At 46.3% G+C, this 18,070-nt stretch overlaps 1 protein-coding gene across 1 annotated transcript in view; it reads right to left on the bottom strand.

The window, feature by feature from the left end:
- Positions 1-18,070, bottom strand: part of AADAT (aminoadipate aminotransferase) — a 348,907-nt gene that overhangs the window by 29,700 nt on the left and 301,137 nt on the right. The window contains exon 13 of the mRNA XM_086962429.1: positions 12,835-12,936. Coding sequence (XP_086818555.1) covers positions 12,835-12,936 — 102 coding nt within the window. The remainder of the gene's footprint in view (positions 1-12,834; positions 12,937-18,070) is intronic.

Raw genomic sequence — 18,070 nt, 5'->3', positions numbered from 1 at the left:
AGACCTGGAACTAGTCAGACAGGAAGGGAAGAAGATAGTGTTAAAATAAATGTGCCACAGCAAAATGAAAATAAAGGACCATTAGAGGAAAGCAAAACCACAGTGCCAGTTAAAAGACTCAAAAAGAAGAAGAGTGAACCAAGATTCATAAAAAGACTGAGACTAAGATTGAAAACTGTAGAGGAAAAGCTAGAAGACAGGAAAAGGGCCTCCAGTGAAAAGGAGAAAGCTGGAGCCAAGCCTAAAAGAAGAAGTAGCAGAATAAAAAGACAAAACGAGAAGTATCAGAGTCCCGAATGGACTTACCTAGTGCTAGAAGAATTTGAAGATCTCGAGATAAGTGACGAGAGTGGTGAAGAACTAATTACTGATCAAGTTTCCGAAGAAGAAGACCCAAAATGAAAGTTACCCTGCGTAAGCCACCTGTGTAAAGTAACAAAGAGGGGTTGGAAAACTTCTTTTGAACCACAATGTCTGATTCTAATGTGAATGGAAGACCTAGACGAAATTGTTGTAAAACATGCTGTAAAATATGTTTGTGTAGTGTAGCAATAGTACTGATATTATGGATAGGACTAACGATTACAATACCGTTCATGATAAGTAAAGACTCTAACCTATATCCTACTAAACAAGTGACAAAAGACACCGAAATTCTGCCAACAGAAGAGACACCACGAAGTGTAGAAAGATGTGAGAAAACATTTAGTCTTAGACAGACAAAAATGGACGTAGATGCATCAGATAAGGGAGGACTACATTATCACAGAATCAGAAATAGAACACATTTAAATGTATTTGCAAACCTTTTAGTACAGTATGTAGAAGCCATGGAAATAGAAGACTGCTATGTCTGTATGAAGCTACCCACTTCTGTAGCTGAAGGTGTGACCTATCACCATTTACCCCTAACCTATGGAATGTCCTGTAGTATTTTAGCAAGCTTATTTTATAGAGGAACTTTACAGTATGATTATTCTAACTCTGACGTAATCTTTTCTGTACTTTCTATTCGTGGAAACCTGAATATTGTACATACTAAAAGTGACGTGACACGTTATATGGGAGAATACTTTCTGACAATAGGTACTATAGATCTAGGTGAAGCACACCGAGATAACTTGACCTGTTCATTACATGAACAGGAGAAAATGTTTCTAAACATGGCAGAGAAAAGAAGGGAAAGTTTCCAAAGAAAGGCCAATGATAAAAGACAGAAAACTCCTAAATGGGCAGAAAACAGGAAAGCACCTCAAAAGGTGAAGCAAACCCTGCACTGTTACTGGATTTCGAAAGAAAGGGGAAACTTTGTCTTCATAGAGAAAAGACCAGTTATTATAATAATATATTCGTTGGTTCCAGTGAATGCGAACACAATTACAAGGTAATTGGAGGTTGGGGTTTCAAAAATGGGTCAGAACCTGTGTTTCCCGGAATTTATTATATATGTAGAAACAAGGCTTATTTCAAATTGCCGGAGCACTGGTATGGAAGCTGCTATTTTGGAATTGTCTTCCCGAAAACATACCATGTGAATGACGCCGCTGGAAGCAATGAAAATACTAATGGTTTAGTGCGTAGTAGAAGAGAAAGTGTAGGAGAAATTTTAGGTGATATATTTAGTGCACTGATACCTGAAGTGGGAGTGGTTCTGAATACACACCGAATTTGCAAATTGTCTACAGTGGTGGATCGGTTATCAACTGACACTGCTGCTAGTTTCCTACTGGTCAATACTGAAATGGTTGCGATTAGATCAATGGTTTTACAAAATAGACTTGCTCTTGATACCTTATTGGCAAAAGAGGGCGGAGTCTGTAGAATGTTGAAAGCGCAACATTGTTGCACTTACATTTCTGATAAGCGTGTTGAAATCAAGAAATATGTGAGAAACATAACTAATTTGGAAAAGGAGCTCAAACCACTGGAGGTTGACAGTGCCTGGAAAGAGACTAACTGATGGTCTCTCCTCTGTAGGTAGTTGGTTTTCTAACATAGGTAAAAGTCTTGCGAGTAAAATGCTGATGCAAATAGCAGGAATAAGTTTAATTGTGCTAATAATAATAATTTGCTGTAAATGTCAAAAGTGCAAAAAGAAGTATGCTGTGAATAAGAGAGGAGTGAAACGGAATGTTGATGAGCGTGAATTGGAAGAGCTGAATAATAAAATCTATAAAAGAATGAAGAATTACCATCCTAATAAGGATGCAGAAAAAAGGCTCAACAAAAAGTTTGTAGAAATTGAAATGGGTGAGCTGTGAAAGGGAAAAGTTGGTATCTGGTTCCATTAATAGTGATGATAGTAAATACCATCAAAGAGGGGATTGATGGAGCAAGGATTCGCACGTTACGCGACTTGCTTGTATTCATGAACTTCGAATAACGTTAACGTCATAATCAACCTGTTTGTCTTATTAATATTGCACTTTTACACTACACGAGGGTGTCCCAATGATGCTTGCCTATGTGTTTACTAATCCTAACTACGCTTGCACCTAAAATGGTAGCTGCTATGCGGGATTCTAGTCTGCGCATGCGTTGGTCATATCCATGTGATGTGACGCACTCGCAGTTCTGGAGGGAACTTGTTGCTCATGCGCAGTACAGCTAAAATGGCCGCTTTGTTTCTCACATGCTCTTCGCTTGCACTGCTGCTTTTGCTCAAGCCGTTTCGTTCTGCTTAACTCCTAATGCTATAGTTATTATAAAGTAGGGGATGTAGTATAGCCAATCATGGTATACAGTGTATTCATTTTTTCTGTGTTTCTAAATTGTTTTCGCTTACTTTTCATGTATCGATCCTTGCGGGCCTGGGAGAGTCTGGCAGCAGTGGAAACCAGCCAGCTGGCTGCTGAAGCTAAGATGCTCCTGGGAAACTGACCCATGCCCAGCGAGAAGAAATGCAAATGCTACTTACCAGTATGCATCTGTTCTTGGCATGTAGGGCTGCTGACATTCATATCTGTGCATAGATCGCCACCTAGTGTTGGGTCCGGATGATTGCACATTGTTGTCCTGGAAGAGTCTTCGAAGTATCACGAGATAGGTGGCTCCTCCCCTGGACTACAGTGCGCATGGGCATCGCCTCCATCCCCAGATTGTTTTTAGCCATTGGCAGAGATGGAGTGAAGAATGTGAGTGATGACCATGCTATGAGCATATGTATATATATAGATGAATACTGCAGCTGCTACAGGCGCCGGGGAGGAGGGTGGGCGATATGAATGTCAGCAGCCCTACATGCCAAGAACAGATGCATACTGGTAAGTAGCATTTGCAGTTCGAGGCATGTGGGCTGCTGAATTCATATCTGTGCATAGAATACATAGCAGTCCCTCCATTAGCGGCGGCCGCCTGTGTCAGCTGCAGCAGTCTGAAAAAGTGTTTTTAGAACAGCCTGACCAACAGCTGCCTGCTGTTTGGAATGCACGTCTACACAGTAGTGCTTAGTGAAAGTATGTGTGGTAGACCATGTGGCTACCCTACAGATGTCTTCTAAGGGAATGTTACCTAGGAAAGCCATAGAGGCCCCCAACTTCCTGGTGGAGTGGGCCCTCGGTGGGATAGTGAGAGTGCGCTTAGCTTTAGCGTAACAGATCTGAATGCACTTTACTATCCACCTAGCAATCCCCGCTTTGGAGATAGCGTTTCCCTTGTGGTGTGTGGCAAAAGCAACAAAAAGCTGTTTGGTTTTGCGAAAATCCTTTGTCCTGTCTACATAGTACATCAAGGCCCGTTTAACATCAAGGGTGTGGAGCATGCGCTCCGCCAGCGTCTCTGGGTTTTGGAAAAACACCGGCAATTCAATTGTCTGGTTTATGTGGAATTGTGATACCACTTTGGGTAGGAATTTAGGGTGAGTGCGGAGCACCACCCTGTTAGCATGTATCTAGAAGAAAGGTTCTTGGATGGTGAGCGCCTGCAACTCGCTAACCCTCCGTAGCGATGTGATTGCTACTAAGAACGCAACCTTCCAAGTCAGAAACTGAAGCTCACAAGAGTGTAGTGGCTCAAAGGGAGGACCCATCAGCCTCGTAAGAACCACATTGAGGTTCCATTCTGGAGCTGGTGGGGTCCTTGGTGGAATGACCCTTTTGAGTCCTTCCAGAAAGGCCTTGATAGCAGGGACCCTAAAGAGTGACAGGTGCTGCCTATTCTGGAGGTATGCTGCCATAGCAGACAGGTGAATGCGGATGGAAGAGTACGCCAGATTGCATTGATACAGGTGGAAAAGGTAACAAATGATGTTTTGAATGGAAGCATCTAGCGGGTCAATATTGTGGTTAGCACAGTAGATGACAAACCTCTTCCATTTAGCCGCATAACAAGCTCTAGTAGTGGGCTTCCTTGCCTCTCGAATGATGTTCATGCAATCGGGAGGAAGATTGAGGTAGCCAAACTCTAGGACTTCAGGAGCCAGATCGCCAGGTTGAGCTGTTGCGGATCTGGGTGCTGAATGTCGCCATGGCTCTGCGTCAGAAGGCTGGGAGTGAGATGAAGCCTTTGATGCGGCACCACGGACAGTTCTAGAAACGTGGTGTACCATGGTTGGCGAGCCCACGTCAGAGCAACCAGGATGAGAGTCATCGAGTGCTGCCTGAGCTTGCGTGCCACCAGCGGTATCAGAGGTGCTGGGGGAAAAGCGTACGCAAATCTGCCTGACCAGTTCATCCACATCGCATTGCCCTGTGATTGCGGGTGTGGGAACCTGGCGGCGAAGCTTTGGCATTTTGCGTTCTCCTTTGTGGCGAACAGGTCTATCTCTGGATGACCCCACCTTTGGAAGTACGGTTGGAGTACTGATGGATGTATCTCCCACTCGTGCATCTGATGGCTGTGCCTGCTGAGCAGATCCGCCATTTGATTGTCCTTGCCCGGGAGATGCTCTGCCATGAGGAAGATGTTCCTCTGAATGGCCCACTTCCACATGCTCTGAGCCAGATGAGACAGCTGTGGAGAGTGTGTGCCTCCCTGCTTCTGAATGTAGTACATGGCCGTCATGTTGTCCGTCCGGATCAACACGACTTTGTTGCACAGATGTACTTTGAACGCCTTTAAGGCCATGAAGATTGCCATCATTTCCAACACATTGATGTGCATCTTCCTCTGCTGTAGTGTCCATAGTCCCTGCACAGTGTAATGGAGTACATGCGCTCCCCATCCCTGGAGAGAGGCGTCCGTCGTCAGGATAATCTGTGGGACAGGCTCTTGGAATGGTCGGCCTTTGCAAAGGTTTTGTGGATTCCACCAATGCAGAGAGTTGTATGCCCGACCGCTCACCAACACTAGGTCTGTCAGTTGCCCATGAGCCTGAGTCCACTGACGTGCTAGGCACTCCTGAAGCGGACGCATATGTAGTCTCGCGTGCGGGACAATGGAGATGCAGGAGGCCATCATGCCTATCAACTGCATGAACACCTTCGCTGGAAGCGAGTGTTGGGGTCTGAATCGTTGGATCAGCGCCTGGATACTGGCGATTCTCACCGAATTTGGCAGCGCAGTGGCTGCCAGAGTGTTGATTGTCGCGCCCAGATACTGTCGCACGTGGGCGGGCTGGAGATGGGACTTTGGGTAGTTCAGAGAGAATCCCAGATCGTGCAGGAGATGAATGGTGCGTGACACATGGTCGACGCACTGTCGTTCTGTCCTTGCCTGAATGAGCCAGTCGTCCAGGTAGGGAAAGACGTGGACGTGCTGGCGACGGAGATGCGCCGCCACAGTTGCTAGGCACTTTGTAAACACCCTTGGTGCCGTGGTGACCCCAAACGGCAGGACCCTGAACTGGTAATGCTGGTCCAAGATCGTGAATCTGAGATACTTCCTGTGGGAAGGATGCAGGGGGATATGAAAATAGGCATCTTTCAGATCCAGCGTAGCCAGGAAATCCCCCTGCTGAAGCAGGGGAAGCACCTGCTGCAAGGTGAGCATATGGAAGTGCTCCGAGAGGATGTACCAGTTTAGGGGCCTGAGGTCCAGGATTGGCCTGAGGGATCCGTCCTTCTTGGGAATCAGAAAATACAGGGAGTAAACCCCTGTTCCCCGCTCTTGCAATGGAACGAGCTCTATCGCCCCTTTTTGCAGCATGACTAGAACTTCTTGCTGCAACAAGGTCAAATGCTCGCCTGACATAGGACGGCTTCTTGGGGGTATGTCCGGTGGAATGGAAGTAAGCTCTAGACAGTACCCGTACTGGATAAGAGACCTCACCCACCTGTCCGTGGTGATGGTCTTCCACGCCGGCAGGAACTGCTGGAGTCTCCCCCCGACCGGTGTTGTATGGTCGGGGGGCAGTGACAAGACGTCACTGTTTGTTGGTGGTGGTGGACCTGGAGCTATTGTTTCCACGTCCCCTGCCCTTGACATTATTGCCTCTGTAACCACCTCTACCCTTGTTGTTGTACGAGGTTTGGGTGTTACTTTTGTAATATTGTGTGGACTGGGATGCCTGCCCCCTTGAGGTGCCTCTGGAATTTGAGCGGCGAAAGGAACCACTCCGAAACTGCTGACTTTGTAAAGCCCCCATTGATTTAGCAGTTTCCGTATCTTTTTTCATTTTCTCCAGGGTGGCATCCACCTCAGGTCCAAACAGGTGGTCAGGATTCACTGTTTGATTCAGTATCGTAGTTTGGATGTCGGGTTTGAACCCTGAAATTCGAAGCCAGGCATGGCGTCTAAGCAACACACTGGTATTGATAGCCCTGGAGGCTGTTTCTGCCACATCCAGTGCACATTTGAAGGATGCATTCGTAATGAGTGTTCCTTCCTGAATCAGCATCTCTCCTGCCTCCTTGTATTGGTCAGGCAAGTGTTGCAGTATGGCCTCTAAGGTGTCATAATGGGCCCTATCATAACGTGCAAGCAGGGCTTGGGTGTTAGATATTCTCCAGATATTAGCTGCCTGTGCAGCAATCCGTTTGCCGGAGGCCTCGAAGATCTTGGACTCTTTGTCTGGGGGAGGAGCGTCACCAGTAGTCTGAGAGTTCGCCCTCTTCCGAGCGTTGGAAACGACCAAGGAGTCCAATGGCAAGTGTCCCCTGATATATGTAGGATCCGTGGGCGCTGCCTTATATTTCCTGTCGATGCGAGGGTTGACCACACGCGCCCGTGTGGGCTCCTTGAAGACCTCCGTTGCATGTTTAAGCACCCCCTTGAGCATCGGCAGCGTTTTGACTGACTTTTCAGCCACAGAGAAGGTGTCGAATAAGAAGTCCACATCCACGGGGTCCGAGTGCAGCTCGACGTCGTGGTTAGCCGCAGCTCGCTCGATCAGAGCATTAAAGGCCGCTGAGTCTTCCGTCGGGGACGTCTTGGCCGCAAAAAGTTGCGTGTCCTGACCCGATTGCGGGTCCTCCGTGTCGCCTCCGGCGGACCAAGGTTCGTGCTCCTCCTCCGGATCCGAGTACGCCGGATAGTTGTACTCGGCATCTTCCTCGTCCGCATCGCCTGCGGGGGAATGCGTCGGCGAGTGTCCTAGGGCTTGTGGGGACACAGGTTCCACCAGAGCCGAAGAGTCCGCAGAGTCCCTTTTGTTTTTGAGAGGGATCTTGAAATGTTCCAACGCCGGCTCCGTCGTGATCTTCCTCTTGAGGAGAGACAGTTTCCCGGTATTGGCGTCGATGATTACCTCACGACGTTCCTCTTCAGCAAGCGGCTGGAGCCGAAGCTTCGACACCACCAAGGCAGCTTTCGGCGTCAATACCTCCTTCGAGGGTCCGCCCTGTTTCGGCGCGAAGGCCTTCGGCGCCGACTTGGGTGGTAGGGTGAAACGGATAGGCGTCTGCTCCTTCGCAGGCTTAGGCGTGAGCTTAGGCGTTACAGTGTCCTGAGCGGGAACCACACTGTCCTTTCGTATCCGCTGCAGGGATTCCGCTACCTTCTTCGTCAAGGTCGGAGAGGGCTTGACCGGTCCGAGCGACCCCTCGTCGTCGAGAGCCTGATCGCCGGCAGTCACTTTCTTCGGGGCCGACGCCCCACGCCTATGAGCGTCGTCGCCCTGACGCTTCTTTGGAGCCGTCTTCGGGTCCACGACCCCTTTCGGAACCGACGCAGCCGCGTCGGACGATTTCGCCTTCGACACCGACCCCGAGGGCTTCGGGTCGGCCATTTTGGCGTGGCTCTTCGAGTCGGCCATTTTGATTTTCTTGGAAGTTGATGCCTCCAGAACCTTCTTCACCAGCTCAACTTTCGCTTTCGGTTTCGCATCCGAGGGTGCGTGACCAGTTGGCTTCACTTTCGTTTTCTTCAACGTAAGTGGTGGTTCATAAATGTCCGTGACCGGGCCCGGAGGCGGGGACGTAGGACTCATAGTTAGATCTTGGGTAAGGCCCGAAGGCGATCCCTCGACCTGGGCCGTATGAAGGGGAATAACCCCTGAGTCTGGTTGGGGATGCTCCTCCTCCGAGCTATCTCCCATCGTGGCAAAAGCCTGATCGTCGTCCCCTACCTCGTCGGTGACTTCGTCAAAGTTCTCCTCACCCGCGTCGTAGGTCTCCCCCTCGGACGCGGGACTAGAGCCCGAACCTTGCCCGTCGTCTTCTACCTCGACAGATTCCTGGAATATGTCGTCTGGTGGGGGCGCCGCAGTCGATAACTTTGCCTGGAGCCTATGGGCTCGACGAATCTTCAAAGTCTTCTTGCACCGGAATTTCGAACACGCCATGCAGCTGTCTTCGTGATGATCCGGTGACAAGCATGTATTGCACACAGGGTGCACGTCGAGGTGTGAATATTTGGAGTTACACACCGGGCACTTTTTAAACGGAGTCCGCTCCATAGCAAAAGCGTAGGCCCGTCCTCGCCGAGAGCACGTGGAAGGGCAGCAAGAGATCGGAGCTGAGAGTCAGAAAATAAACTCGTACGCAACTATACCGACGCCCAGCCTAGAGACCTTTTGGTCTCGATTAGAAGTTGAACAACTATCGGTTCCGACAGAGGGAACCGAAACACATCCGAACCCAATGGCGGAAAAAAACAATCTGGGGATGGAGGCGATGCCCATGCGCACTGTAGTCCAGGGGAGGAGCCACCTATCTCGTGATACTTCGAAGACTCTTCCAGGACAACAATGTGCAATCATCCGGACCCAACACTAGGTGGCGATCTATGCACAGATATGAATTCAGCAGCCCACATGCCTCGAACTCAACTCGTACCTGCACTCAATACATTTTGCGATATGTTTTGTATGTTCTATTGTATTCTGAATTTCTATGCCATGGGAACTGGAATGTAAGGGGTGGGTTCGAAAACTGAATATTTAGTCTGGGAAAGCGAAAATTATAGGTGGTGTCATGACCTAACCATCTCTCTTGTCCAATCCGAAGTTGGGGAACCTTTCACTTGCAACATTGGTGGGTGGTACACTGACCCAAAAACAGTATAACTAGCCTAGGTTTAGCTAGAGAAATTGTCCGACTTATCCGAATAGCTGACCTGTCACTGACCCTACGAACTCTATAGGTGATTGATACAGAGAGCTGCGGAGCACTCTGTCCGTAATTTCCACAAACTCAGTCTGGGGTTTAAAGACCTTAAGTGCTGGCGAAGCACTTTGCTGGGAGATTCGAGAACCCAATCGGGGTTATTGGCAGATTCCTTGCAGAGAGGGCGTAGAGCAGGCGTTGCATCCGAAGCTGCAGGTGTTGGTCGTACCCTTTGGTGAGCCCAGTCCCGATCCGAATCCTGAGGTTGTCCTGTCCTGACTGTCCATGAGCTGTACCTGCTCGCCTACTGGCATCCAAAGTCCTTGAGGGTCCTCCCCCGTCTTTTTCCAACTGACCCGTGACCTGGGTTAGTCTCCTTTCTGTCCTAGGTAAATATAATCTCCATGTGGGTGTTTGTCTATCTAAACTTTTTCCTCTCTCTCATTTCTTAAATAAAGCAAACTTGCCTATGTCAATTTCTCTGTCATTTGACTCTCACGTAAAGTATTTTATTAGCATGTTCCAGATCTTCCCCCTACCTAGAGTCAAATACTGAACTGTTTTGCATATCTAGTATGTTCCACTCTTACGCTCCCTATAGAAAATAAGTACATCTTGAAAAGTTTCATTTTCTTCTAAACCGTTAGTATATTATGCAATTCAGCATTGGTTAGTATGTTCCTTTTCCTTACCCGCCTTTAGTAACGTCGTGAAAGTCTGTTATTAAATTAGCGTGTTCCTTATTTCCCTTCTCCTTTAATTTTGAGTTAGAGAAGATTCTTCCTTTGATCCATAGCTATATTATATTTCTAATCTTAGTTATTGATGTTTTGATCTGTGTAAATTTCATTGTCATTGCATTGGATGATGAAGATTGATTAGATAAAGGTGTTTAAACTTCTTGCGTTTGTGGTTATTATAAGACTGCAAACATTTCCCAATTGTATGTGGTATTTTGGTTTGTTTTATCTTCCTACCCTCTGATAGCTCCTGATCCATTGAGATCTTAGGTACCTGTGACAAGGAGTGGTAAGTCAGGTACACGGAAATAAAATTAAGGGAACAAGAATTACTGATAGCGGTGTGTAAGTTCCTGACCAATAAATTATAGTGAGAAACACGTTATGGGCCCAGGAGTGCATATTTGCTAAAATAAGAGTCGGGTGACCTGCGCGCTCTATCACTTGCATGTCTTGGAATCGTGGTCCGATTCCAAGCACCAGAGGCAAACCAGATGAGGGTTTGTCATAGACTTTTAACAATTGGTCTGTTGGCTTCTTAGGGGATATCCCTAACACACCAGGAGATGCAATCTCGAAATAAGTCTTGACAAAAAGTCGACAAAAAAGTGAGTAAAAAAAGATTGAGGTAACACTCTACGGATCTGCGCTGACTGCCCCCCCCTCCCAAATACAGATGTCTGTGCACTGAGGTCGGGCCTATTAAGGCACTACGCATGTCACGGCAGGCACAGATGACGTGAAGCTGAACAAACGCCACCTATAGGCCTGCGGGTGTACTGCAAGGATGATGCCGGGAGAATATTCGAAGGTAAACAACCTGGGATCAGAAGTCTCTTTCACATATCTGCCTCACAAATGTGAGCTTTCTTTTTTTAGATGTTTATATTTCCTCGCATAGTAGGTACCACATTTACCATAACTATCTAGTTCAATCATAGACAAATTATTATCCTAAGTGTTCTTGTATTAAATGTAATTATACAGGAAAACCAGGTCGGAGCATTCAGCGGGGGCCACCACTTCATATCTTTTACTACATGCAGACGAAGATCAGATTCTTAAAAAAACTAGGCAGTCTGCTCTTCCACATTGTCTCTTCTTTGACTAGTTACAGACTACTTACTCTTCAAGCTCATGTCAGTCTTGTTTACCCCAAGGGTGAAATAATGAATAGCTCTATGGAAATGTGGAACATCAGCTAATGTGAGTTTAGGTCCTGTAATTTATAACCTAAAAGCAATGAATTAAAACATCATGTAAAAGTATTGATTTTTCAATTTTTCTAATTGTTACGATGTAATTTTTAAAATGATTATATGTGATTTTGAAGGAAAAAACTCAAGCAAAGAAGTCCTGGAAAAGCCTTCTCCAAGATACACGTTCTTTCAATTTTTATAAATGAATGGGATTTCCAGAATGAGGGATCTATCCAGGCAAATGCAACTCATGTCAAAAACATCCCCTTCCGTTTCTTTTTCCCTTGATAAAAAAAACTCTGAATTGCCTTTTAGGAATGAAAAGTTTCACATTTTCCCATAGCACTCGTCTTGCCTCTTCATCATCTCTCTTTTCTTTTTTTATCTCTTTATCCTTCTTCCTATACACCTCCAGGTAACACCCTTCCTCTCCAACAGCTGTGTTTTAATTTATTTTGTGCTCTGCCGCAGATATTTACCCTAGGACCTCAATCCTTATCTCATTATTACTCCCTCTATCCTTGCCTATTTCCAAATACCTTATGCCAAGTCTATACCCTTGTACTTCTTATTATATCCTGGTGTCTCTATCTGTAGACAATGTATCACTAATAATACCCATGTGACACTTCTCTTATCTATACACTAATACATATACCAACACATTTGTGTACCTACCTAAGCCTAATCCAGAGTATATTTACATCTACGAATAGTACATCTAACCTTACCTATAACCGAGTACACCTACCTACATCCTAGTGACTCATATCTGCCCTATAACCTACCACTCTACATCTACCCATACCTTAGTATCTCTACCCTTGACTACTCCTTAGTAACTCTTACCTATGCTAGATCCAAGTAATGTACATTTACTGTTGAACCTACATCCCTATTTATCACTTATATCCATCTCTATACCACAGGCACCTCTGCCCAGTACATCCATCCCAACCTTCATTGTAGTATATCTACTGTTACCTACACCTTAGTACTGCTAACCTTATCTGTGCCCTAGTAGTTCAACGCGATCTATCACCTCTAACCATAAGCATATTCTAATGTCAATATCCATGCCTTAACTCCAATACATCTTCCCCCACAGCCCCCGCAATGACCCCTTTGCTACTTAAACTATTTCGGTGAACCATCTTCTTATCCTACGTGCCCCAATTTACTGATGTCTATTTTTTGTCAAATTTCCTCAAATTGATGGAGGAATGATTTTTCCTAATGTTCGAAATTCACCAAAATGGCGTTTCACCAGCGGCGGTTTTTAAGGAAGATATTTTCCCTTCAATTTTATTTATTTCTCAAATGCAGTAGAGATGTTGATCACATTTCACTAATAAGTGAACAGTTTTTTCTCATAAAAGTAAAGATATACTAGCAACACCTATGTTTATGCAATTGACAATATTAAAAGGAAAAATATATGTTCGAAATTTTTCAAATTAAACAAATGCTCACCTGATCAATCTGTTCTGGAGAAGATGAAGAGAAGGAAGCTCTGACATATGGACACGGCTTTGACTTGTCAATCACAAAACCATTCCCAGGAGCAAACAACACCTAAGCAGTAACGGTAAGATACAACTATATTATAGCATTAAAAGTAACTGGCAACGTATTTTATAGCAACAGTTTCCAAACACTGGCGCTTACTGACGAAAATGGGTCTCAAATTTGAGCCACATACCCAAATGTTTTTACATAACTAGTGCAACTTAAGATGTGAGAAGAAATGAAGAAATGTGTTTGTGATTTAAAATCTCACATTCAGAATGAAGAATCAGGGTAAGAGGAATTTTAAAAGTGCAAACTACTAATATGACAGCGGAGGAACTAATATTATGGAAGAGTGTCGCCCATGTATGTTTAGCTAGCCTTAAGTTGTAAAAAACTGCTAACTCCATATTTTTCTTTTTTTGCATGGACATTTCCATGCAGGAAACACTCCAGGATGCATAAAAAGCAGGTAATAATTGTATTTAGGTTTATGCAACAAGCACTCCCAATTTCAAAGTGGTATAGGGGACAGCATTTCTACACTGGAATCAAGGAAAACAAAATAGGTTAAATTAGCATGTGCACATTTCTATCTGAGTTACTGCATATTCTTCATTCGGACTACAGCCTTCATTAGTACATAATGGCAAGTAGAATATTCCAGGAAATATATGATGTTGGTAGCCAGGCCTCTCACAGGGGAATACCAGGACGGGTCCCCTAAGCAAGCGCCAGGATCCCCTTTGGGTGACAGGTTGCGCTATATAAGTACACCTACATTTACATTTACATTTACATATTTATAATTAGCCATTATGAGGTGACGATTGAGGCACTGTATGATTGTTCCGAGCCCATCCTAAACCCATACTGTACCTGAGAGAGAGCAGAACTTTCCTTTATCCAGGTAAGGAGATGTTCCAAGACTATCCCAATGATTCTTGCCACTTAATCGAGAAGGGATTTCGGGTGATTGTACCTTGGGTCGTGGACGTTGGATTTTTTAAATAAAGGGACAGCTGTTGTGAGCTAAGAGGGAGGCACCCCAGAACAACATAAGGAATTAAATACATGGGTGAGCATGGGTCCAAGCTGAATAAATCAGAGGAACACCATTCAGGCCCGGTGCCTTCTTGCAGCGTCTATTGAGAATAGCTTTAAACTACTCTTCCTCCCTGAAAGACAGATTAGTACAGGACGGACTGGCCCTCTGCTGTCATCAATTGACCCACCACTAGGTGAGTACACAGCTGAGAAGCGGCCCAACCAGGCATCCACCGTTATGTGGACAGTAACTTTGTCGGAGGGCGTTGAAGGAGATAAAGCTGACCGGACTCCCTTCCTAAAGGTTTGAGAGTCTTTCTGCTGACAAGCACCAACAGAAGCCTCCCATTTCTTCTCCTTTATGGCGAGCAAGCAAGCAAGCAAGTCAACGCCGTCTCCTCGTCGTGCTTCAACATCCTGCGCATGCTACGGAAAATCTTCCGGTGGATCCCCACCGAGACCAGGAAGACTGTCACCCAGGCCCTCGTCACCAGCCGACTGGACTACGGCAACGCCCTCTACGCCGGAACCACCACCAAGCTCCAGAAGAGACTCCAACGGATCCAGAACGCCTCAGCCAGACTCATCCTCGACATCCCACGACACAGCCACATCTCCGGACACCTAAGAGACCTGCACTGGCTCCCGGTCAACAAGAGAATCACCTTCCGTCTCCTTACCCACACACACAAAGCTCTCCACGATCAAGGCCCGAGCTACCTCAACAACCGCATCAACTTCTACGCTCCCAAACGACACCTCCGATCAGCCAGTCACGCCCTCGCCGCCGTCCCCCGCATCCGAAGAACGACAACAGGAGGAAGGTTCTTCTCCTACCTGGCCGCCAAGACCTGGAACTCCCTCCCGACCGACCTGCGCCTGACCCAAGACTACCTCGCCTTCAGGAAGAAGCTCAAGACCTGGCTGTTCGGGCAGTAGCAGCACCCCCCCCCCCCCCCCTAGCGCCTTGAGACCCTCCGGGTAAGTAGAGCGCTCTATAAATGTCTATGATTGATTGATTATTTAAAGCCAAGGCATAAGCTTTTCTACTTGTTACAACTGCACATTGGTCTGTGGGAGACTGTTTTAGCGCCTGGCACAGATTTTCGTTTGCTACTCTATAGTTTTTAACAAACCAGGATTTGTCGTGAGTAGGGGCCCGGCTTTTGATCTAGACAACAACCCTTTAATATGTGTTTAAAGGGCAGTCAAGTGGTTCAGTATTGAACTGGGATGTTGGCCGTCCAATTTGCAAGAGTTCACCAGCGCCATACTATAGCTTCCATAGCATTAAAATTGATTTCCAGAGAGAGGGGGTCAACAATTGTTGGTGATTAAGAAGGCAGAAAACAGAAATTGGCATTAAAATCGCCAGACAAAAGCAAGTTAAAAGGACTTTTACCCTGTGCCTCTTTTTCAGCTAGATCAAACAATCAGAGAAAATAGGCCCTGGAAAATAGTGATTATAGAAATTCACCATGTAAACCCTATATATTCCACCGCAGCAAAGATTAAACGCCTGAACCTTGCACTGGTCTACTGCAATGGGTCAAACTGAGCAGCCAATATAGATTTTGAACCAGGCTACCAGCCCCCGTTTAGCGTAGCCAGTGTGTGAGAGTAAGGCAGGGAGGCTAAAACACATGTACCGCCAAATATCACATTGTTCACCTCGTAGGTTTCCTGCATAAATACTATGTCGTAGTCTAAGATGAAATATTGCAAACCTTCAATATGATCTTTTGAAGCCAAATCAGCCACAATCAAACTTTCTCACCCCTCTTCCCCCTTTCTGCATGTCTGTTGCTTCTTTCTGCACTTCTCTTGCCTTTCTCTACCCCTCTTCCCTCTTTCTGCATCTCTGTGGCTTTTTTCTGCACTTATCTTCTGTCTTTCTGCACCTCTGTTGCTTCTTTCTGCACCCCTTGTGCCTCTTTCTGCACCCCTCTTCCCTCTTTTTGCACCCCTCTTCCCCCTTTCTTTACCCCTGCTGCCTCATACTGCATCTCTGTTCCTTCTTTCTGCACCCCTCTTGTTTCTTTCCATATCCCTCTTGCTCCACCCCACTTCCCACTTTCTGCAGTTCTGTTGCTTCTTTCTGCACCTCTCTTGCTTCTTTTTGAACCCCTCGTGCCTCTTTCTGCACTTCTCTTCCCTGTTTCTACACTACTCTTGCCTCTTTTTACACCCTCATCCCTCTTTCTGCACATCTGTTGCTTTGTTCTGCACTTCTCTGGCTTCTTTCTGCACCTGTCCCTTCTTTCTGCAACCCTTGTACCTCTTTCTGTACCCCTCTTACATCTTTCTGCACTCCTCTTGCATCTTTCTGTACCTCTGTTGCTTCTTTCTGCACTTCTTTTATTTTTCTGTGCCTCTCTTGCCTCTTTCTACACCCCTCTTCCCCCTTTCTGCATCTGTTGCTTTTTTCTGCACTTCTCTTGCCTCTTTCTGCACCTCTGTCCCTTCTTTCTGCAACACTTGTTCCTCTTTCTGCACTCCTCTTGCCTCTTTCTGTACCTTTTTTTTGCTTATTTCTGCACCTCTCTTGCCTCTTTCTCCACTCCTTCGCCCCCTTTCTGCATCTGTTTCTTTTTTCTGCACTTCTCTTGCATCTTTCTGCACCTCTGTCCCTTCTTTCTGCAACACTTGTGCCTCTTTCTGCTCTCCTATTGTCTCTTTCTGCACCTCTGTTGCTTCTTTCTAAACTTCTGTTGCCTCTTTCTGCACTTCTCCTGAATGTTTCTGCACCTCTCTTTCCTCTTTCTGTACCTCATCTGGTTATTTCTGCACCCCTCTTCCTTCTTTGTGCAACTCCCTTGCCTCGTTCTCTACCTCTCTTGCCTCTTTCTCTACCTCTCTTCCCTCTTTCTCTAACACTCTTGCCTCTTCCTGTACCTCTGTTGCTTCTTTCTGCACTTCTCTTGCTTCTTTCAGTACCCTTTGTGCCTCTTTAAGCACCTCTGTTGGTTATTTCTGTACTGCTCTTGCTTCTATCTGCTACTCTCTTGCACATTTCTGCACTTCTCTTGCCTCTTTTTGCACATCACTCTCCTTTTTCTGCACCTCACTTGCCTCTTTCTGCACTTTTCTTGCTTCTTTCCACACCTCTGTTGCTTCTTTCCACACCTCTCCTGGCTCTTTCTATACTTCTCTTGCTTGTTTCTGCACCTCTGTTGCCTCTGTTGCCTCTTTCTGTTCCTCACTAGCTTCTTTCTGCACCCCTCTTGTCTTTCTTCACCTCTCTTGCCTCTTTCTGCACCCTTGTTGCACAGGTTACTTACCATCGGTAATGATATATCTGTAAGACACATTAGTAGTGATAGATTCCTTACCTTAGAATTACCCCCAGGCATCAGACTGGATCCGGATTTTTTTCCGTCAGCAGTACCCCTGCGGTTTGGTAGGCGTTGCGGTGTGGCTCCGCGTGCATCATTGGCGCCGAGATGACGTTGCAGGAGCTACTTAGACGCGCGTTGACGTCAGTTCTGTACACGATTTTCCGCGCCAGGAACGTAGAGCCATGCAAGAAATTGATCACTGGTGCCATGCAACTAGGGCCCTGAAAGGGATGACCTTAACCCTAGAAATCAGTTTGCAGAACAGGGAGGATGGGTGGGGCGGTAAGGAATCTATCACTACTAATGTTTCTTACAGATTGCCGTCGCCCTGGTAGAGTGGGCGCGCAACCCCATTGAAGGCTCCTTTTTAGCCGAGTAACAAGCATTTTATGCACAGAACGATCCACCAAGAGATGGTCTGCTTGTGCACAGTCCAACCTTTCTCGGCGCCCACGCAGCCAACAAAGAGCTGGTCACCACCCGGAACTGTTGCGTGCGGTCCAGATAGAAAGAGTGCACGTTTTGGGTCCAGACGGTGGAGCCTCTCTTCCTCTTTTGAGGGATGCAGAGGCGGAAAGAAGGTGGGCAAAGTGATGGTCTGCCCGATGTGAAAGGCAGTGACAACCTTTGGCTGAAAAGAAGGACGAGTCCTTAGAACAACTTTGCCCAGATGGACAGAGAAAAAGGAGGCTTAGAAGAAAGAGCTTGGAGCTCACTCACTCTTCTGGCAGAGGTGATGGCAACCAGGAAATCAGTCTTTAAAGTGAGGAGACAAAGAGGGCATTTGTAAAGTCGCTCAAAGGGAGCACACATCA

The sequence above is a fragment of the Lissotriton vulgaris genome, chromosome 3_1 (genome assembly GCF_964263255.1).
Source record: "Lissotriton vulgaris chromosome 3_1, aLisVul1.2, whole genome shotgun sequence".
NCBI lineage: Eukaryota > Metazoa > Chordata > Amphibia > Caudata > Salamandridae > Lissotriton > Lissotriton vulgaris.
This window is presented reverse-complemented; position numbering and strand designations above follow the sequence as displayed.